Source organism: Electrophorus electricus, chromosome 11 (assembly GCF_013358815.1).
Source record: "Electrophorus electricus isolate fEleEle1 chromosome 11, fEleEle1.pri, whole genome shotgun sequence".
Lineage (NCBI taxonomy): Eukaryota > Metazoa > Chordata > Actinopteri > Gymnotiformes > Gymnotidae > Electrophorus > Electrophorus electricus.
Window position 1 is genome coordinate 14284113 of NC_049545.1, and position 24011 is coordinate 14308123.

At 37.7% G+C, this 24011-nt stretch overlaps 1 protein-coding gene across 1 annotated transcript in view; it reads right to left on the reverse strand.

Annotated features, from left to right (window-relative positions):
* Positions 1-24011, reverse strand: part of LOC113585753 (CUB and sushi domain-containing protein 1) — a 266455-nt gene that overhangs the window by 104641 nt on the left and 137803 nt on the right. The window contains exons 4-5 of the mRNA XM_027023454.2: positions 8873-9067; positions 8266-8473 (exon numbers count right to left, since the gene is read on the reverse strand). Of these exons, the coding sequence (XP_026879255.2) occupies positions 8266-8473; positions 8873-9067 (403 nt within the window). The remainder of the gene's footprint in view (positions 1-8265; positions 8474-8872; positions 9068-24011) is intronic.

Consider the following 24011-nt stretch of genomic DNA (forward strand, 5'->3'; position numbering starts at 1 on the left):
GGGTGCAGGTGAGAGCAAACGGCATACAAGAGGTGAAGCCATGAGAGAAATCAACATGGAAGTGGAGGTAGGGAAAGATGCCTTAGTTCCCAGATTGTGCTATGTGCTAGATAACCAATAGAGAAACAAATCCAAATCGTGACTCAGCAATAGCATCAGCTCTCAAAAACAAAGCCAAATCTGTGATACCTTTTATTTTTCTGTGATACATTCAGAGACAAATCATGTTGCATTTTAGGAAATCCACATTAGTATAGCCCATTTCAATAAATAACACTCCTCTATGTTTTATTTATTAAAAAAGCATGGGTTAAAGGGTAAGAAATGTGACTACATCTGGACATCTGGACCCTTAACACACCGCCAGATATACAGAATCACATGTAATATCTAGAAGCTGATGAGCCAACTTTTGCAGTGCCAGTTTTCATATCCGAAACACAAATAGATATCACAGCAGCTTCTTTTCAGCCGCAGCGGACCATTCAACAGCGGCCTGTCATGTGCAATAGATCCTGCTGCATGTCTTTTAAGCAGCATCTCAGGTGAGGGCTGTCTTCTTGGGAGTCTAACCCAGGCTTCCAGATGCAACTCTTCACTTTTTTTTCCTGTCTGCAGAGGACAGAAGATGGGGGCCATTTGGTGCACAGACCATGCAGTGTTGATCCAAATAGTGAAAGCAGTTGCAGCAGCCTGATGTGATTGCTGCTTGATCACAGCTACTTGCAGTTTCAACAGAACAAATGTTGAGATGACAGAGTGCAGCAGCAGATAATTCTCTGATGCACATAATACAGTTAAGAAAGGCCTTAAAAACAGAATCTAATGAATAACTAAAAAGCTTTAAAGTCTTCAAAGAGAAAAAAAGGCCTTGATTTTATTCAGTGGTTCCTGCAAAATTTATTCCAGCTCCAGCAGCAGACTCGGGGAAGTCAGGACAACGAGCCCATCTGGTCTTTGATGACTGCTGGCAATAAATCCACTGATCAGATTATGATCAGTGAGGCAGTTTCACTAGAATTTCTCTGTTTCTGATGTAAAATGGGCTGTCCTTATGTTGTTTAAAGTTTACGTAAGCTTTACTTTCAACAGTCAAAAATCTAAAGCCCCTCCCACACACTCTGGATTTTTACTTTCACACCCTCTTTAGTCTGAGCAACCTAGCTAGATACTGAGTGACAGCTAGTGAGCAAGAGCAAAAGCCAAGTGTAAAGAATAATTTGTGTGCTTGCAATGGTTCTCGAATTACAGTGATAAATTATACTGTTGTGTTTCAAATTCAGTTATTTCAGTTAAATTACCTCATGTGAGCATTACAGGGCCTTTCATCTGGTTTGGTCACATGACCCTCTTCTTTTAGCTGTTGCATGAATCATATGCTACATCTCAAAGTGACAGTGGTGGAGACAGTGGGGGAATCATAATTCTGGCAGAAAAAATATGCAGTGTTAAAGTAAATTGGAAAAGGGTTCATGTGGAGTTTCCTTGTAGTTACTGATTAATTTTTTTAACAACACAGGCAAATTGAGATACTAAACATTATGTTATCATTATCATCTGTTTAACTTTAAAATCTGTTCAGATTTTGAGGCCAGTGAGCATATTTTCTGTATTCACAATTACAGTAATTTAAATTCACTGGACATTAGCCACTTGTGCTGAGATTTTCTTTTTATGTAACACTGTGCACATCTAAACAAGTTCTTTATGTTAGGTGGTTGGAAACCTAAAAATTGTTAAAGTGGCACAGTGACACCCTGGACAAGCTTGTCCATTTGTGAGAGCAGGTAACAGAGTTTCTTTGTTTCATTTACATATACTCCAGCATTCTTTAAGACAAACTGAAAATCTAAGTTTACAATATTTTCAAGTGGTGTCAAGTGGTGTCTAAAAAATGTCTATTTGTAGTTAATTAATTAATTGATGTTGGGTTTGTGTAGCCTGTAATTCGATGCACTCAGTTTTAAACTAACCATAGATTAGAATGCTCATAAAAAAGGTGAAGCCATTTACGTTTGTAATGTCATGGGACAGTGGCTGGGGAATAATAATGTAAAATGGCTGTGAAAATGTCTGACAGTGTTTCTCTCTATGACCAGATATATGCTGATGGAATGTGTCTTCTCACCCACTAAGGCAGAACTCACAATTTTTTGCAGATACACAGACTTACCTGTTTGTACATGTATGGTTGCATTACTCTGATTCTCTCTTCTTGTGCTCTGGTATTAAGCTTTGCTTGTCACTCATGTGTGTTTGATGGAATGTTAGCACCACACCCAGACTATTCTCAGATAGCAGTGTTGGGCTAATTTGCTTGGTCTTTGAGCAGTGTTTTATCACACTTTTGTTCTATTTTGTATTTCAAAAATGTGCTAAATGATTAGTATATCACTCTAGTTTAGTATCATGCAAAACATTTTAATAATTTCTAAAGTATTCTCTGGGTCTTTAACATTGCGTTGCTCTAGAAAAGAGGTGACATACTAAAAGGAATTATTAAGATATTACTATATTTCAAATGCACTTTACCATTCAAAAGTTTGTAGGCCTGCCATAGCACCTGCTTATACAATGCCTATCTAAATAAAAATATATTTATAAAGTTGCATATGACTAGCATCATATTACCATAATTTAATTCATGTATCTGCAAAAAAATGGTTTCATATTATTAAGGACACTGACTTTAAACTTTTCAGTAGTGATTCAAGGCTTTTGAACAGCTAATTATAAACTGAATGTTCTAGAAATTATTGAATGTACCTTAGTATCACAGTCAAAGATGAAGATGTATCTGGGACAAACATGCACAAAGTCCTTCCATTTGTCCTGTGGAACATATAATGTACTCCAGAACAATGTGCAATGACAGTACAATGACAAAACAATGACACAGAAGTTTAATGTGAACATATTTATCACACCATGCAATGTGACACTGATAAAAGAGGATGTCCTTTTAAAAAAGCATGCCCTTATGTCTCCAAATGACAAAGCCTGACATGACAGTTCTGGAGGCATCTATTTGTAGGGCCACGACACTAGAAACTGCTTTACAAAAATCAATCAGAAAGTTTCTTTGGAGGAGGAGCCACAAAGGAAACAAACTTTAGAATAGGACCTGTCGGCTGTCAATCTTCCCACCAAAGTGCAATTCACTTGTGTCCAAGTGAATTTCTATCAAAGTCCTTAACTTGGGGGCACTGACATTCTAATGGCTTCAACAATAAAAAACTTCAGATATGGTGTAAAACATTAGCATCACAAAACATTAGAAAAGCACTGAAAAGTGATTGACGCTAATGATAATGTTGTTTTGAATATGATGCGATGATATGCAAAATGATAATGCTCTTTTTGTTCTGTTGACCAGCAAATGTTTTTGAAATGAGGTTATGGGTATATTTGCCATTAACTCAAACACATTAACTCATAAAAAAACCCTTTACATTTAATTTTTTACAGTGTTAAAAGAGCAAGAACAATGATACTCAATAATGTAAATTAGACTGAACAGCTATAATATATCTGGGGTTTTTTTGTGTGGTATTTCCTCAGTTTCCCATACCAGTGTCTGAATACCATGAATTTCTGGAAGAGCATTAATGGGTCATAAAAAACAGTCAGGTGAGAGTATTATTGACCAACATTTATCACCACAGATCCAGTGGGATTCTTTTTGTCTCCACTTTCCACAAGTCCACCCCCAGGCCTGTGCCTTGCCAAATCCATAAAAACCCCAAAAGTTTGTTTTGGGCCGAAGAAATTTCTTGGGTGAGAATAACACCTCTTCTCACAAGAGGAACTCTGTTACACCTATGAAATTCACTTAAAAACAGAAACTACAGGCATTTTCTAGTGGTAAGGAAACCTGAAACCCCAAAGAAGTATTAGGAACATATACCCTCTCAGCCTTCAGCTCTCATAGTGTTCCAGTGCTATTGAGCTATCAGTTTCACTGCAGCAGATTTTCTCCATTGCATCTGGGGCCTTAAACAATACATTTTCTGTCAAAGAAGATGAGTGAAGAATGTCTGAATGCAAAGCTACTCTGGTAATACAACCATGGCATTTAGCAGACAGGTGCTCCACAGCTCCATATGAATTGCTAAGGCACATTTTCCCCCTGACCTCTCCTCTGGCATTAAATTGCATTTTAAGTATTGATCCTTTTTTAGTGGCATTCAAATAAAATGCTGTTTTTAATGGAATGAGCTGGACATTTTTTCCTGCAAATACTTTTTTCCTGAATGTTTTCCAAGAATCTGATCAATTAACACACACCAAGAAAGGTCCAAAAAAGAGATTTATACTGCATTAGACAGTAAAGACTAGGCAGACAAGGACCTCTGAAGTGTGTCTAGAACTTCTGATAGACTTCTGAAATTTGTCATACCATATGTAATGTGATACCAGATTTTTTCCTTTAAGTATACCTCTTCTATGAAATCTATTTGCCAAAGCAATCAAAATACTAAAGTACTTTTTCATGGTCACTGAGTCAACTTCTACATAGTAGTTTCACAAAATGTTTTTTTTTAATTTTATGACAATGCAGAGTTTATTTTATTTGCTAAGTGTAAGTGTAACTAAGTGTAACTTTTGTAGCACTTGATATCTGAATCTTTAAGCAAGCTATTCAAATATAGGCATATGAAATATGCTTACAACTAAATAATGGCTTAAATATTGCTGATTCATACATTTTGGTTCACATCATCACAAGATAATCTGTCATGACAGATTCTGTCTTGACAGAAATCTCTCTTTCATTACATCGTAAACAAATCCCTGTCACCATCTGACACCATGCTAGCAATGCTGTAAACAAATCTTATGTCAACATACTGCTGGTCAATAAGCAATTTTAGCTTTGCAACACTATATGCAGGAGTCAGAGGGTTGTTTCTGTGGGTAGAGTCTCATTTCTTGTTTATCCAGTGCAGGGCCAAGATGGGCCGTTCACACGGAAAACGTGAAAAGCAGCAGGCCCCAAGATTGATTTTGCTCAAATCTGATTTACATTTGACACCGATGCTCAGTGAAGCCTGGGCTGTCCTCAGGCCACATCCCAGACAGTGCCTTTGAGCAGATCTAATTCAAGCCACATTCAACCACTCATATGGCACTTTCTCAAGGGCTATTAACTAACGCTGTAGAATTCTCAGCCTTCACAGTTCCACCTGCCCCTAAGGCCTCTGGATAAAACCTCAAGCGAAGCAAGCAGAGATCAAGATCCTCTTCTTGAATGGCCTGCTATAATAGACCATATTGAATTATACTCACAACAGAGCCACATGCAATGTCCTTCTGAATTATGGGGAGTGGTCATAAAACCTTAGTAGAGATGAGCAAAAAAGGCTGTGAACATAAGGATTATCTTTATCAGCTTGATATTAGAGTGAAACTATGAGAGAACTCTAACCTTTAAGTAAGGTAAAATTATCAAAGGGGAAGAATATATTTAAAGAAACATATGAGGTGGAAGAACATATAAGAGGATAGCATAAAAGGATCCTCAGGTCCCCACTTTTGGACTCCTCAATGTAGTGTAGTGTATAGTGACAAAATACACACATTCTCTTCCAGGCACATTAATCACAGTGTCTGATGTTTGAAATTTCTTAATAACAGCCCTAATAGTGGAAGTAGAACACTGACTGGTATGTTCTTGTTAACAAAATATAATTGACATATATTCAGTTAGTATTTTATCATTTTCAAGTGTAACTCTGTTTCCATATTACAAAAAGTCATTTATATAGCCTTTTTGGCTGTTTTTTTTTGTTTGTTTTTTTGTTTTTTTTTCCAGTTCTGAATGGTACTCTAAATAGTTTCTCCCAAAAATGACAAACATTTGTGTTAAAAAGTTCAGCTTGTGCTTTTTATCACTATTCCATTTCCTATGCTGATTAATTTGCCAGAACTTAATCATTCTTGGGGGCAGTGTTGACTGTTAACTTATATGCAATTTTAACAGAGAAAGATGATGAAGTCATTAAATCTATCTATAATGGTCCTTTTATATCTTACTGCTGTTTTTGAGTTGAATGCAAGACACTTCTTCTTTGGATACAAAACAATTTTGGCCTCTCCAGCTCGTTTGTAAACTGGTTCGTCTTGCCATCAATACTATATTGCAGCTGGAAAAAAAATGCAACTGGGCTTATTGCTTTGTCTTGTAGAGTCCATTAGTTCAATCATGGGACCAGCACAATTTAATCTATACCTGCTTCTGTTAGCCAGGATAATTAATAAATACAACATATACTTCCATCAATATGCAGACCATACACAGCTGTATATATACCTAGTTACCAATCCATGAAGGTTTATTAACTTCTTGTTTGATTGTCTATTGTTTGATTATGTCTAGGACATAAAATCCTAGATGTATCACAATTTACTGAAGCTAAATAATGACAAAATCAACTCCAAAATCAATTTCTATTGTTGAACTAAGAAATGGTGTGCACTGGCACAAGTAGAGTCCCTGTCTTTTAAGGCCAAAACCTGTATAATAAACCTTGGTGTTACTTCTGACAGAAACCTTAGCTTTAAGAACCACATAAGTAATGTTTGCAAACAGGCCTTCTATTGCCTGAGAAATATACATCCAAGATCTGTGACATTCTCTTAATAGCTGACAGCTTTTGTGTAAACTTGTCTGGACTATTGTGGTGCTTCTTTCTGGCTTACCAAAGCACTCAATCTCTAGCTTGCAGAGAATGTACAGTAAAATGCTGTGGCAACAATTTTGATATGCATGAGAATGAGGGAGCATATATCACCTTTCTCACACCATAGATGTCATTTACGCCGAGGACGCTGGGGAAAATGGGGAAAATATTTTTGTTTCCCCTACTATCTGTCTTTCCTTCATTTAATGAATAATAACATACTTGTGGCCAATGAAATGAAAATTTCCTAATGACAGTATCAGAAATTGTTCACACATGTATTTTAGGCTGTCAAACATTGCCAAAATAATAAATGTAGAACAAATGACATTTCATGAAGAAAATAATTTTTTAATCAAAATACATTGAAAACAATTGAAAACAATTGTACTACAAATATATTTTAAACCATAGTCCTGATAATTAGTCTGTATTGTTTGATGCCAATAACTTTGACAAACGTATCCATAAAACCTTTCGTGAATATCTTGTTACAATGCTAATTTCTTTCTCCTCATTCAGCAGTATTTTCTTATGATGGTACTAAGTTATGGAAATCCATTCCCAGTAACTTGAGGGCTCTGGACGATCAAAGAACTTTTAAGAAGAGGGTTAAGATCTATCTGCATAGATTAGCATTTAAGTAACCTGTGACATCTATATTTTATTTTCTGCTGTTGTATTTTGTTCTTTGTTTTACATTTTATGCGCATCCTAATTTATGGCATTTAATTTTCTTTTATTTATATTGTATCTTTTGGTAAAGCACTTTGCTGACCTTGTTTAAAAAATATTACATAAATAAAGCTATTATTATTAAAAACTGTGAAATAGTACAATTTCAGTAAGATGTGTGATCTCAAGTGCAGTTTTTAGTGCCATAAAAAAAAGAGAAAGTACAAAACATATTTAACTGTGACAAGACTTCAGTGAGTCTGCCAAACCAAACACATTGCCTCCACGATGCCCCCTATATAACAAGTGAGAACATGTTTATTCACCAAGTGTAAAGTTAATGGAGTTCAGCTAGAGTCTTCTCACCCACTAAGGCAGAACTTACAATTTGCCCAGTATTACAAAATTTAGGCAGGTAAGGGACTGTGAAAGATATTTTAAAGAAGGCAATTGGAAGCAGGATTGAAAAACAAAACCAGAACATGTGAAGAAGAATTCAGACAAACCTAAAGTTATGTAAAACTGTAAATCGAGGGCACATTTGATGACACAGGAGGTGAGTCCAGACAGAGGGTAAATGGAGCAACGCATTTTTGAAAAGATCACTGGGATCAGTTGAGATGCTGCGCAATTTTCTTCAGGCAGTATAGAAGGGAACATTATCTCCGGTGGCAACATAAGAGGTGGGCTCAACTGCATCTCTATCATTAAATGAACAAAATTAGTCCCCTTTTGTCAATGATGAGAAGAACATTCTGGAACTGTGCCTCATTCAGTGAGCCAGGTTCATTATCTATGGGTCTCGTCTCAGACTGATTAGCCACTGCTTAATGCATGCCACATGCCCGAGGCGAGGCCCGATAGCGCTGTGCATACTCCTAGTTACAGGCTTGGTCAGTTTACTCACCATATTGATGGAGCCTCTGTGCCACTGATTTCAAGGAAGTCATATCTGTCCTCTAGCTGGAAGTCTGTGAAGACCAGAGCGATGGTGTCTCCAGGCTCCGCCAGGATGCTCCATGTGCAGTCGGCATTGTTTTCGTACTCTGAGGGGAAGTGAGGGCTGGTGATTGTGCCCGTTGTGCCTCTTAATGTGCCCCCACATGCTCCTTCAGCTGATGATTAAAAAAAAAAAGATTTTATTACTTTAACACTGTACTTATTTATTACTGTAAAATTATAATATTATTTTCTATGTAATTAAGAACTTTCCAGTGAACATATAAAAAGTAACATTACAGCCATTATAGAATGTAGCTAGATAATTAACCAGATGAATTTTTTTTATTCATTTATTTTACTCAACCAGGTGAGTTAATTGAAACCAATGTTTGTCTTCTAAACTACTCACTTAAGTACAGTGTAAGTATAAGAGTGTTTATTTTTATAAAAGCTGTGAGTGCACAAATCAAATGACAAAGATGATTTGTATTTAATACTTTCAATAACAGTCAATAACTGCAAACTAAAGGCACAGAACCATTGGCTCAAGAAAAAAGAAAAAAAAATCATACCTCTACAAAATGGTGCTGGGAAGTCCCATGATGCACCACTTCCAGGACTCACAATACATGTGAGCACTGCGTGACCCTCCAGAATGTATCCCATCACGCAGCTGTAGCGGATCTTGTCCCCGATGTTATATCTCGTCCCGTGAATTATTCCTCTGGGAATCAGCCCTGGATTTCCACATGTGTGACTCGGCAGCACTGGAAAACACGGCAGGCACAAAAGGCACGGGTAAGTGCATGATGAAGCTGTGAGGGAGCTGAGGCAAGAGTATGAGTGCATGACACTGTGATACGTTTGTTCTCTCTCTCTAGTTTGGTTTTCATATGCTACTTCAGGACTCTCTTCTTCAGGTCAGATCAGAGTCTCTTTTCATCTTTGTACACAGACCCCCCCCCCCCAAAAAAAAACAACAACAACAAACCCAAAAAACTTCGAAACCCAAGAGGTTTCAGGCTACAGGAGAATTTTTATGAAGCTCTCACATCTGAGCCTACTCTAATGCTCCCAACTGAGACTGCTCAGACACCTGACAAGTGAGACGAGCCACTCTTTGCTTTTCCATATAATGTTGGAAAGAATACATGCGACGTTTCATCTACATGTCACTTCTGGAATTGGCAGTGAATTATTAGTAAGCTGAAGTCTGCACACTGTTCAATAAAGTTTGCACAAAGGCAATGCGACTTGAAAAATAGGCAGTTTTTCATGTATTTATGTAACACACTGCAAAGGACTGTTGGAAGGATTTTCATCAGAATGTGACCTACATTAAGATGGGCAGCACTTAAACCTGACAGAGGCAGGCCATAGAGTCTTTCCTTAATCGCAACAGGAACTTTTTTTATACAGATGCTGTTGTGACGAAATCTTGCATGAAAGGTCACTATGCGCTATGTATAGTGACAGCACTTGATATAAAGTCTGTTTCCTTTACACGGCATTCCCAAGGGCTGTGTCGTCAAAGAGCGTCGCTGCATCCTGTCGGTGTAGAAACAACTGCGTCAAAGGCAGAGTTCCTCTGGAGGCAAATCAGCCTTGGGGACTAGGCTGTCTAACGAAGGCTAGGCAGAGGGATCAATTTGCCGGATCATATGTGGTTCAAACTTTCAGCCTGCCATTGACTGAATATGATGAATGCAACAGTGAAAGAAGACAGTAATCCAGTCAAATAAACGTGACATGTCTAAAAATAGAACAGTGTTGCACATTACTGGTGGATGCTTGGATATAAGACCTTTAATAGTTTTGATTAAAACTATTTTGACTTTGTAAATTTCTTTTCTTTTATGCAGGAGTACTTGAAGGCATCTGTTGGACAGCACATAAGATATTCACACAGATTTTTCCTTTGGTAATACTTATTGTGCTTGAATTGACTTGAAATGTTCAGTGAACTTTCTTCAGCACGTTCAGCAAACACTTTTCAATGACGTCTTCGCCTACTTACCGTTTTTTTTTTTTTTTTTTTTCCACCGGCTGTGGTTAGGTACAAAACATCTATGCCAAGATATTTTCATTTGCAAGATCAAAACTAGAGAATACAGGGGCAAAATATGAAGATGCTCCAGTGTTTTGAGGCCCAAGGGCCAACTATAAACAATAAACTAGGAAGCCTGACATTTTCAAGCAATTAGCATAAGAGCTTACAACTTTATTTTGGAATCACAGATATAAATTTGTGGTTTCACATTGTTCAAAAAGACATAGCTTTCTTGTTCAACCTGTTCCAAACCATTAACTTTAACCTGTTAAAACATTTGCAGAAAAGCTTGCATGTATGCACACCAGACATAGCTGGTAAGCTACTGTTACATTGCAAAGATGTTGATTGTACGTAGCAATTCTATAGGCAGCTTGAGTAGTTTACTGACCTTTTTGGTTTATTACTACTTCTGGAGTGGGGATGTTTAATTTTTCATTGGGCATATTTTAAGGCTACCCCACCCATCTCTGGCTGTTTTACAAAGGAAATTAATGCAAACCTCAAATGCCGCCACACCAAACTTGCCATGCACGTCCATGTAGTCTTAATACTTAGCTCAGACCTACTAGGGACGAACACACAGATAGGCTTTCAAGTGAGGTGCCAGTAAAGCCAGTGAAAATCGTGTCTGTCTCCAGCTCTATTTTAAGCATTTAGGACTTGCAAATGATTTAATCTGCAATAATTCATTTTGGAAATGATCACCAGAAACTGGAATAGCTGTGTTCATTAATCATGCTCTTTATTTTTGGTGTCTTCTGCTGTACCATCACTAGGGGGAGCATATAATTTGGCAAACATTTCATTCGTTGTCTCATTAGCAGTTAGTGGCAATGAATAGGGATCAATTTTAATACAATTTGAATGCTACAATCTGTGATAGATTTGTTCAGTTCTAAAAGGCGCTCTTTTGTGCTCATAATTGGCTTCTCATCAAGAAATTACTCAATCAGACCTTTTTTAAGCAATCACTCCTCCTCACATGTACCCACCTTTTATTTTTTACTACGAGGTCATAATTTGACAAGTCCTACCAACAATACCAGAGGTGGGCCTTCCCATATGCTTCTTTATTTATAGGCCAATGAATGACTGAGATCCCACTTTGATGAAACAGCTATTCAAGCCGTAAAATTATTCTGATGATAGCAATGGACCACTAAAACCACTCTATTTATATATTTGCTCCTGCATGTCTTGCTAATAATGCTGTCAGGACTACAGCTGTAGTGCAGGGGCCTCTTGAATGGCAACCCCAGCTCTAGTTAGTTTCTCAGTGCCTAATTGCACCTCTCTTCATTTCCCTGACACACTAAGAAGATCAATAGGGTAGTTACAGGCTGACACACACAGGCTCAGGGCCTAATTCCGAAAGCTGAACCCTTTTCCAATGTCCTTTCACTCGGATCAGAGTCATTGTGTGGCCAGTATGGGGGGCAAGGCGGACTGGCGTGTCTGAAAAGTGCGGCATGGCACAGGAGGCGCAGAGAATTGTGCCGAGTCAAGGGCTTCAAAGCCTGGGCTGCGGTGGGCTCAGTTGGCGCAGAGGACAAAACTGCAGCTTGGTGCCGGCTTGGCGCAATGAAAGACAGCCATGGTGTGGGAGAGGGATTCAGGGAAGTGAGTTGGACTCGACACACTTAAATGGCTGTCATGACAAGCATGCTCGGGCCAATGCTGGTTGGAGAAAAAGAGGCATGACTTGAGCTGCTGCTTCCCATCGAAGGCGTCAGCTCACGGTCACTGGTTGGTGAAGCTGCTTTTTTGCCAGACTGCTTAACATGTGGATAAATCTCATTAAACTGAAACCCAGGCAACAGTAACACGTAAAGTGGACGAACCAATACAATACCATTTGGTGTAGATTAATGTCCCTGCCACCTTTTTACGGTTGTGGGGAGACCTGCACGGAGAGCAGTTTACTTTTCTCACCTTACTATGTCAGATCTATTGAGAATAATATTTCACCAGAGGCAACCTTAATGCAAAAATCAATGAAGGCTACTACCTCTGAATAAATGGTCAGTGTCTAAATTCTGTCATGTCTAAAGGATCATCTATTTTGCAGTGCTGTGGAACTGCATTACAAACACATGTTAATTACCCTTCAACCAACATATTCATACTTCAATTGCATTCTCACAAATTATTAGAAATACTTGTACCTTGTTATTGAAACACAATTACAGACTGTATCCCATCTTTTGCCATCTATCAGCCACTCATTATCCCATTTGCCACTGGTCAGTTCCTGACCACTGGAACATTGCTGACTGGATATTATTTAACGGGAAGTTCATTTTCATGACAGCAGTGACACCAATATTTTAGTGACATAGTAATGGGTGTTGCAGTGGTATGAGTGCATCAGGCACACCAGTGTGGCTGGAATCTGTCAGTCTCATTGTTAGGTTAAGAATGGCCTGCCACCCATAAATACCCAGCAAGGAACTGACCTCAAAAAATTGGACATAGCATGGACATAGTATGCATTGAATCAAATGGGCTATAGTCTCTAAATCTACACCTATATGGTACTTCCAAATATATTTCAAATAAATTGTGTGGTGAGTGTATATCTGCTATATTTGTGATCCCTGAAGTGATTGCCTCATCACTGACAAATCTGGAACCTTCCATGGTTCCAATTTGGAAAAAACCCAACTCTCTCACCATGAAACAGAAGGAGGTGAGTCAGGAACAGAGATAGGGAAGGCCAAAAAAAAACCTTAAAAAAGATGCTGATGGTAATTTAATTCTCAAAGCTATTGTGAGGGAAAATAAGTAGACGTCACTCACACAGGCTTACCAATGAGCCTGATTGTTTCTTTGTTATCGAGATTCCCATTAAAAGACAACAGCAAGCGTATTTTTTTGCATTCATTAATGCAGTGACTGTTTGAATGTGTGCAAGCTATTGGTGCAAGAATCCTACCAGTAGGCCCCATGGAGATTGGATGGTGGTCCTGGCCATCAATCCCCATTGTACCTGGTATGACAAATTTAAAGGTGAGTGTGAGTCTTTAAATGAAGATGCATGGAGTCGGAAGGGAAACGAGTCCATTTCCTGCAGGAATGTCACACGAGTGTGCTATTTTGGGGGACCTCGGGATGTGCTCAGTCCACTGCTGGGTCTTCTCTGACCAGCTCATTCTTCAGCCTACTGAGTGCTGGCCAATAATTAGGAAACAATATGGTGTGCATACAGCAGTGTGTTGTGGCACTTCTTTGGAAAACTCAAGCTTCTTAACACCACACAGTACAGCATGTATGAAAACTGTTTGTTTTTTTCTTTTCTTTTTTTGCTTTTATGTACATACATATTTTACAATGCAAGTAACTGAACTTTTTTTTTTTTATTGGCTTAGCAATCCAGCATGTTAGCCTTAGAATAGTGGCAATCAAGCAACAGGCAACAAAATAAAACAAAACAATGATTATTACATTTAGAATGTCAGCTTTAATTTACATCTATACATTGAGTAAACCTTTATAGGAATTAACATTTTTATATATATACAGTGGTGTGAAAAAGTGTTTGCCCCCTTCCTGATATCTTTGTGTTTTTTTTGTGTGGTTTTTTTGCATGTTTTTCACACTTAAATGTTAGACAAAGATAACACAAGTAAACATAAAATGTAGTTATTATTATTAAGGGAAAAAAAATCCAAACTTACATGGCCCTGTGTGAAAAAGTGATTCGCCCCCACCGTTAAAACATAAATTAACTGTGGTTTATTACATCTTTGGAAAGCTGAATTGAATTTCTCTAGCCACACCCAGGCTTGATTACTTCCACACCTGTTCTCAATCAAGAAATCACTTAAATAGGACCTGCCTGACAAAGTGAAGTAGACCAAAAGATCCTCAAAAGCTAGACAGCATGCTGCAATCCAAAGAAATTCAGGAACAAATGAGATAGATCTTAATCAGTCTGGAAAAGCTTATAAAGCCATTTCTAAAGCTTTGGGACTCCAGTGAACCACAGTGAGAGCCATTATCTACAAATGGCAAAAACTTTGAACAGTGGTGAACCTTCCCATGAGTGGCCGGCCGACCAAAATTACCCAAGAGCACAGCGACGACTCATCCAAGAGGTCACAAAAAACCCAACAACATCCAAAGAACTGCAGGCCTCACTTGCCTCTATAACTCCACCATAAGAAAGAGACTGGGCAAAAATGGCCTGCATGGCAGAGTTCCAAGATGAAAACCACTGCTGAGCAAAAAGAACATAAAGGCTCATCTCAGTTTTGCCAGAAAACATCTTGATGATCCTCAAGACTTTTGGGAAGATACTCTGTGGACTGATGAGACAAAAGTTGAACTTTTTGGAAGGTGTATGTCCCATTACATCTGGCATAAAAGTAACACAGCATTTCAGAAAAAGAACATCATACCAACAGTAAAATATGGCAGTGGTAGTGTGATGGTCTGGGGCTGTTTTGCTACCTTAGGACCTAGAAGACTTGCTGTGGTAAATGGAACCATGAATTCTGCTGTCTACCAAAAGGTCCTGAAGGAGAATGTCTAGCCATCTGTTCGTAACCTCAAGCTGAAGTGCACTTGGGTTCTGCAGCAGGACAATGATCCAAAACACACCAGCAAGTCCACCTCTGAATGGCTTAAGAAAAACAAAATGAAGACTTTGGAGAGGCCTAGTCAAAGTCCTGACCTGGATCCGATTGAGATGCTGTGGCATGGCCTTAAAAAGGTGGTTCATGCTCGAAACCCCTCAAATGTGGCTGAATTACAACAATTCTGCAAAGATGAGCAGGCCAAAATTCCTCCACAGTGCTGTAAAAGACTCATTGCCGGTTAACGCAAATGCTTGATGATTGCAGTTGTTGCTGATAAGGGTGGCCCAACCATTTATTAGGTTTAGGGAGCAATCACTTTGTCACACAGGGCCATGTAGGTTTGGATTTTTTTTTCCCCTTAATAATAAAAATTTAAAAGCTACATTTTGTGTTTACTTGCGTTATCTTTGTCTAGTATTTAAATTAGTTTGATGATCTAAGACATTTAAGTGTGACAAACATGCAAAAAAAAAAAAAAAGATATCAAGGGGGCAAACACTTTTTCACACCACTGTATATGTAGCGCCCCCCCCCCCCCCCCCCCCCCATTTTACGAGACCATAACCAACTGGACATAATCTTAAATATAATTGCTATGTTTAAAGCTCAATTGCAAATAATTACAATAAATGACTGTCTAACATCTGCAACCAATGGATATCCCCAGAACTTGAGTATCTTCCCCAGGAATACTCTGCCAGGCCTGTAATGGAGGCAGATCCTGACTGTTTCTTGGGTTTTTACCATCATTCTTTTCTTCAGTAAGCATAATGCATTTTCACTGGTGTTCTGGTCAGGTGTAAGAACATTCCACCTTTTGGCCCTAAAAAATTCCACAGTTGCTTTCATTTAGCATGTTTAGGTCACTGCCCTGTTGAAAGTAAAGCAATATCTAATGGATTCTGTTTGGATCTGAGGCTTTCTAGTGTTGCCACTGGCATTCATATCATTAATAAAGACAGCAAAGCAACTTTTATAGGCATCCATACATGTGCATGTCACCCATGATCTGAGCTGTGAGCAGTTCTTTTTTTTACATACTTTCCCTGTTGCATCATTCTAGCATTGGTTGATATTTATCTCATCTGCCCAAATATTTATTTCACCTGCCCAAAGTCCCACAACTCTGAATATTTTTAAGTCATAATGAAGCAATACTGATGCATTCTTCTATGAGTTGTTCTACATCATACATAGTGTTCTGTTCAGCAGTTTTTCTTTGCATGTATTCTTTAGTCATCCTTGTGTATCCAGCTATTTTCTTTTACCCAGCTCACCGGCATGTTTTTTACATAAAGACATGTTAAGATTAATACGTGTGCATCTTATTTTCTTCTTGTCTAACACCTGGAAGACAGGTAGTGGCCAATTTTTCAATGATATTAGGTATTATTAGTAATAATTTCATGAAGTAATAGAATATGTGAATTAGGACTACATCTTTGAAGGAACAAAATTTTGAGCTAAAATAAAAAGACTGCATTAAGAATACATATAATTTTTCTGTAGATGGTATCCCAATCAAATATTTTAGGTTGAATTAAAGAAATGTAAGAGACCATGTAAATCAAATGAAATAAGACAAATTGTGCTAAACTACAGGTAAGCATGTCCTCTGATAGGAAGACTTTTATCATATAGAAATATATAAAACCTACACATCCTACCACCGATTATCCTGAATATTGTATACTGTGTATCTAATGTCTAATATATATTTCCTGAATATAACAATCAATAAATAACCCCCCCCCCCACAATTTGTGATATAAAACAGAATTAATAGTAATAATACCACTGTGCTTCAGATATAAAAGCCTAAAATCTTTTGTTACTACTGTCCATTTCTGTATCACTTAAATGTCATTGTTCAATATTACATGGTGTAAAATTAGGTGTGAACATTTCAAAATTGTCTCCTAGAGTATCCTCCCAACAGCCTCTGGTGTTCTGCATTTAAAGCATCTTCAATCCCCTCAGAATATTCTATGATCCATTGAGTGTATGATAAGTTTATTCCAAGAGACGTTTGTTCTTGCCTTGGCACAAAACAATCATTCAAATACATTTATTGACTCAATCACAATCTTTTTTTCACCAAATGTGAATGTAACAAGTTTTTAAATGTACATATTTTAACCCATGAAAAGCATTTGGATGCAGATATAAAACCCATCAGTAAGGGGCCATCTCAACAGCTCAAACAAGCATGCACAAAAAGCAAGCAGTAGCACTCCTTTTTTTATATGACAAAGGAGTAAGCCCAGTAACACCCCTGAACCTTGGGACTAAGGGACTAAAACCTGTTACAACTTCCTGCCTCCTTGTGTTTCAGCAAAACAGCATTTTTCAACTCTCCACAGTTTTAGGCCTTATATGTCTATGTTAAGTGTAAGGGTTACCTGAGACAATTATCAGACCTGCTGTGTTCAGGCACACCCTTCAGCAAAAGGTAGGTGTCAGCGCTCCAGCTTGCATCTTAGCCTGCTGCTAAGGAGCTCCACCTCGGCATCCCATCACCACCCAATTAAGATATCAGCCTACTCAGTCCAACCCATCCTGTCTACCTTACAATTGCATGATGGAAATAACCATCATGGACCCACCACTAACCAAGTCTGGGACTCTGATATTAACTTAATTTTGTCAAATGGATTTCAGACAAGGGAAAATGAAAACTTCACATTGTGATCTTATAGTCCATTGCTTCCTATCCAGCACTGCTGAGTTACAACCACTCAGAGACAATGTCTTTGGGGGGAAAGCCCAAGAAGTATTTAGGGACAATTCCGTTTAGTTCAATTTTACTTGTTCCACATTTGCATAGTACTTTTTCACAAAGCACATTTTTACAGGTGCAGACCCATAATGAGCAGGCTGAGGGCAGTAATGGCAAAGAAACCCACCCCATGGCATGGCAAAAATAAATAAATAAATACTGAGTAGATACATTTAAAAGGGAGAACTTTAACTCTCGTCAACAACGAATAGTGGAATTTTTATATGGAATTTACAAAAGTAGGATTAGCATTTGTGTAACGCGGAAGGGGTGGTGAGCGAGGGCGAACACACGTGCGAAGTGCCGACGCCTTGCATGTTACGTGAAACGGAACTAACAAGGGATACCAAAACGATCGTGACAAATAGAATAAAGAAACACTTAGTTTTAATAAACAAGCAAACACTGAACAAAATCAAAGACAGACAGCAATACCGAGTAAACATTCACGGGAAAGGCAGAGTAGACTGCAAACACAGAGGGAGAGTATAAATGAGATCTAAACAAACAAAATAGGAGCAAGGAGCTAGGCGTAACACAGGTTCTCATCACAAACACAATGAAAGACAGAAACACACTCCTACCAAAACAAAGCGAGACTAAGACCTACGAGAACTAACCAACAAAGACATATTATCAAAGACATATTATCAAAGACATATTATCAAAGACATATCAACGAAGGCGCGAGGAGAAACAATAACCGACAAATAAGATACGTAGGGACGGGATTTTTATAAGACTATAATCAGGGATAAATTAGAAACAGCTGGAGACAAAGGGGATGAGACAGGGAACCATGGAGAATGGTGAAAACCCGGAAGTTACTAGGTTGCCTGGGAAACGGGGAATGCTCCGGTCCGTAGACGTGACAATCTGACAGAGGAATAAGCCATAAAATAAGCCACTAATATGAAAAGAGAACTGTTAAAAAAAAATAATTAATTAATTAAAAAAAAGAAACTCGCAAAGATGTTAAAATTAATGCGCAATTCTATACATAAACAGTATTCATATACATAAATATATATTTTTTTGGTAACATTTGTATGTATCTTATTAATTTAAGATATTTATTTATGGCACTGTGTCCTTTTAAACTTACACAAATCAATTCAGATGCAGAGGGACCGTTAAGAAAGTTGAATGGAGCACTGCCAGTCAATATTATTGACATGTTGGGGTTAATTTTCTTGTTTGTTTCACTTCCCAAATCCTTTTTATTTGCATGGTCAGGATTTGGGTTAGCTGAAATCCTATAAGGCTCTCTGATAGTTTTTGTACAATTTCATAATGATGCAAAAATGAATACAAATCAAACTGGCAACATGAACTTTCATTAAAATAAATGCAATTCACTCAAACATGTTTCAATCAAACAATGAAACAAATAAATGAACCACATCCAAATGGATCCAGCCACAATGAGCCTTTACATCATGCATATGTTTTGTCAGAAACTATGCTTCACATGTTATTTAACTATTGCTATGAGGCAATGATGATGTGTGGTTTCCACACATCACAACAGATATAGGAAATTAGCTCTGACTTATATCACTGTCCATCAACTTTTCTTTTGCTTTAAAGACATCTTACCTGCAGTCTAGTTTGGCAAAAGAAGATATTACGTTAATTATAATGTTACTATATTAGTATGTTATATATTAGCACTAATATATATATATATATATGAAGCACTTTGCTTGCACAACTGATGAAGGACCTCTGTCTGAAATTTTCTGTTTCTCTAGAAATGCTGTGTACTTTACTACAAATTTGAATCTTTACTACCATCTCTCACTCACTCCATCTATCTATCTTTGGTAAAATTTCACATTGTGCATAAATAAAGCTGTGAAGAAGATTATGAGGAAGATTTTTGCCCCTTAACATATGAAGCCTTTCTTCTGAATACCACTCTAAGCATAAGGATACAGTACTAGTGACTTTATAAAGCTATGTACCCCTGTTTTCTTTTTCCTCAGTTTGGACAGAGCACTCTCAACCATTTCACTGCGAGTTATACTGTGTATGACTATGTATGTGACAAATAAACCAAACTTGAACTTGAAGCTATGTATGCCATAGGGTCTTTGGAGCATTCACAATTACTTAAACATAACTAAAAGGCAAGCAATTAAGTCAATTAAGACCTACTTTGTTTACATCAGTGGTCTTAGGTTTATATACACCAACTAACTGTTTCATTAAACAGCATGGAAAAAATTGATGAAATGTCTTTTAGATGCTTCTGAACAGCCAATTGTCATAATTTGAAGTGTACCATAATTTGGAGTGTACCAGAGGCTGCATTTAAGGGCCTACCTTTAGAGCAATTGTCTTTTTGCCACTGACACCATGGGAAATTCCAAGAAACAATTTTGGGAATACACACACACTGCATCACTCTGGATGAAGGCACCAATTAGCTACCAGAGCAGAACTTTGTTCTATAAGGTTGAATTAAATCCCAAGACAACAACTATGCAACAGGTAAAGGAGCTGGAGGAATCAGTTACCAAAGTATCTACATCCACTTTTAAGAGAGTCCTATATCACAATGGCCTGAAAGGCTGTAATATAAGGAAGAATTCACTACTCAAGCCAAGGGTAAATAAGCCAAATTCAGTTTTGCAGGTGATCGCAGGACAAAGACCTAGCCTTTGGAGGAATGTTCCCTAGAAAGAATAATTTAAAAAAACTGAACTGTTTTTCCATAATGATAAGTTCTATATATGGAGGAAAAATTGTCAGACATTTAGTCGAGAAAACACCAATCCAACTGTGAAGATTATGGGTTGCACCATCATGATGTAGAAAGGTTTTGCTAGAAAAGGGCCTAGTGCACCTCATAAAATGAATGTCATCATGAGGAAAGATTATTTATCCATACTGAAATAACACCAGAAAACATTAGCCAGAAAGTTAGAACTCTGTCACAGCTGGGTCATCCGGTGTTCCTAAGCATTCCTCCTTGATTGTGACAAAATGGCTTAAAGTGAAAAACGTTGGAGTGACCTTCACAAAGCCCTAACCTAAATCACACAGAAAATTTGTGGAAACTGTCATGTTTGAGCAAGGAGGCCAACAAACCTCACTGAGTTACACCAGTTTGGTCAGGAGGAATGGATAAAAAAATCCAACAAAGAACAGGGAGATGCTTATGGAAGGCTTCCTCAAGCATTTAACTGAAATAAAGTAATTAAAAAGCAATAAATGAAGTGTATATAAACTTTTATTCCACTGAAAATGTAATATAGTCAATAACCTAGTCTCGTTGAACGTGCTTCTTATGGAAATAAAGTACATTACCTAATTGACTTAACACAGGAAATATATATAGCATGAAGTATGTGCAGAAAATATCTTTAGCCTAGGCGTATGTAAACATTTGGCCTCCACTATATATATATATATATATCTGCTTTTGTAGTCTTTACAGCTCCTTCATGTCTCTGAGACCTCTGATTTGGTGATATATGCACCTATTATTAATGCCAGAAGCAACAGTGTCGTATATTGAAATATAAATATTTAATTAGCTCTCTTCACCCTTTCCTTTTGCTCAAATTCAGTCAGTTGCTCATTCTCTTGTACTTCCCTTTATTCACTTGTCTGTGAAATGAAACATTTCTGGTTTACATGCATTGAAAGTGACACAGAAAACACATAAGTGTTGATAAGTGGGAGCAATTTGTCTTGGTATTGAGTATTGACATCCATACACACCAACAAAATTTTGAACGCCCTGAATGCCCTCATGCGTGAGGCTCCTAAATAATTTTCAATAAATTACACTACACTACAGCACACAAAGCTCATTGACTTTATTCTAGTTCATCTGGTTTGATGCTGCAAAGAGGTTTGTAAAGCCTTCATTAAAACAATGAACCTTTGTGAGCCTCTACTCTGGAGGTTTTTGGCCTTAATGCTCACACTTGTCTGCTATGACGCTTGTGAAGCCATTCTCTGAATTTCTTCATTCTTTAACAGTGTGCATACATTCTTTAAATGGTAGTACTAAAGTAGAAACCTGACATTTACTCTCACTGTTCAACTTTCACCATCCTACTTGAATGTGGTGTGTGTGTGTGTGTGTGTGTGTGTGTGTGTGTGTGTTTACTACCTCAGTGTTAAAGTGGCCTGATGGACAGTACAATGTGTATATATTGCAACATTGGGGAGGATGTGCCTTTGCTAGCTTTTCTTTATTCTGGAAAAAACTTCATTTTCTAAGGCAGGAAAAATGTCAAGTCATTTTCAGCTTCAATGTATGGTTATCAGTATGGGCAATTTTGAAACTCTTGCTCACCGCAAAAACACTGGAGCACTTTCACTGTGGCATCAAACAGTTCAGAGAATATATTGTGGATGGACTTCGTAACATGTAAAACTATTGCTGTACACTGCAATTATGAATAAACCATGAAAGCAAACACTTAAGACAATGGCATGTTACTTATGATTAGTCATTGCTTCCAAGGTCTCTACGCTCTTGCTTTAAAATTTATTTGGATGCTGTTTTCAATGCTGAGTGCTTCAAATCTAAATATGTTAACCGGGATTCTAGAAACATGTTTTTTTTGTAAACATCTCTTTTTAGCAAGCAAGAAAGAGCACATTTTGATTTTCAGCATCCCAAAGCTACACAGAATGGCTTGGTAGTGCATGTGTTTGCAACCCACGTCTAAGCAACGGTCGCACCCATGTGATGGAAATATCAGGGGTGTTATGAGCATAAGACATTACACTGGAGTTGTTAGCTATTTAAAATCAGACAGCTTTTGGTGCACTTGCAACACATGGCACACATTTCTTGCCAGAATGTGGGCTATGTATAGCATGCTAACACTCAGAAAACTTGGCACAAGTCTTTTGAAGAGTGCTGTAAATCCCAATAATACTTCATACAGTTAAACATCTGGCCCAGGTACTCTCATTATTATATGCTGCCCTACAGCATTATTGGGACACCTGGTAAATATGAGCTGAAAAGGTTATGAAAAAAAGCCTTTGCTGTTTATAGGCTTCATTTTACCCTGGTCTTTACACATTATACACAGAAATGGAAAGAAATTGTAACATTTCACTGAAATAAAGTTACTGAATGAAAGAAGAAGAAAAAGGGCCCTATAAAATAGTACTTTTTTAAGCACAGCCCATACACAAGGAGAATGCTTTAACAAGCCAAAATGTATCCAAGCTCCACAGTTGTACAGTATTAGTAGCTGGTTACATCCTGGGGTCAGTGAGTTTCCAAAACTTCACTTAGATGCCCATATGTCATCTTCAAGCAAATAATGTATATGGAAGGTTTATCAAGGAATATCAATACCTGGAACCCCCTACATATTACTGGAACTTTGGTTGAAACTGGGTTCTATAGTCAGATGAGATGAAAAAAAAGAGGTTTTGGCAGAGGTGAGTTTGGTGAACAAGAGTCACAATCAAGCAGAAAAGAACCTAATACATATGTGGGTTTATGATGTGGTGGGGTTATTTTTAAAGGCCCTGCTGCCAGTGTAATCATAGGAACCTTGGGTCATAGGGTAATGAATTTCAGATTAATATCTAAATCTAATTGTCTATTTTCAATAAAGATTTTTTTCTGAGGTTGGGTTTTCCTCGAATTTCCAGTGCAAAATCAAGGTAATAGACAGCAAAGACAGGCTCTTCTTTACAAATGGTGAGAAAAAGGAGTCTATTGCATGTACACTCTTTAAAACGGCTCCCTCCCCAGTAATACCTGCTCACATTACTCATAAATAGTGTTAGTCTGGGTGGTGTTAGCAGTGTCCCCCCTCCCCGCCAAAGTTGTAATGAAACCTACACCACTGGTGAAAGCAATTTAGCAAAAAAAGCTAAACTGCTTGTCATAACTTGTCATAACTTGTAAACTGTTAAGGTACAAAACAATAAACTGCATGGACTTATGATAATGTCCATGGTCCATGTATTAAAGTTCCCTAGTTCAGACTGACAACTGCTCAGAGATCCATATGAGAATACAGAACACCATAGAAAATAATGTTGTTTTTCAGAACAGTTAAAAGATGTGACTACCTACTCTTTACATGCACGAGGCATACAGTAAACAGGTCACGTTTAGACATTCGCTTTTATCATTCTTTGATTTTATTCTTTATTGATCCTCTCAAGCATCAGATTTCCCCTTTGAAGCTCTCCTTTGAAGACAGAAAGGAAAGCATTCACAATCTTGTCACCAGCTATTGTTATGGTTCTTTCGTGCTATTAAGAGAAAATTCTGCTTTAGTTGTGCTATAAAATTAGTCAGC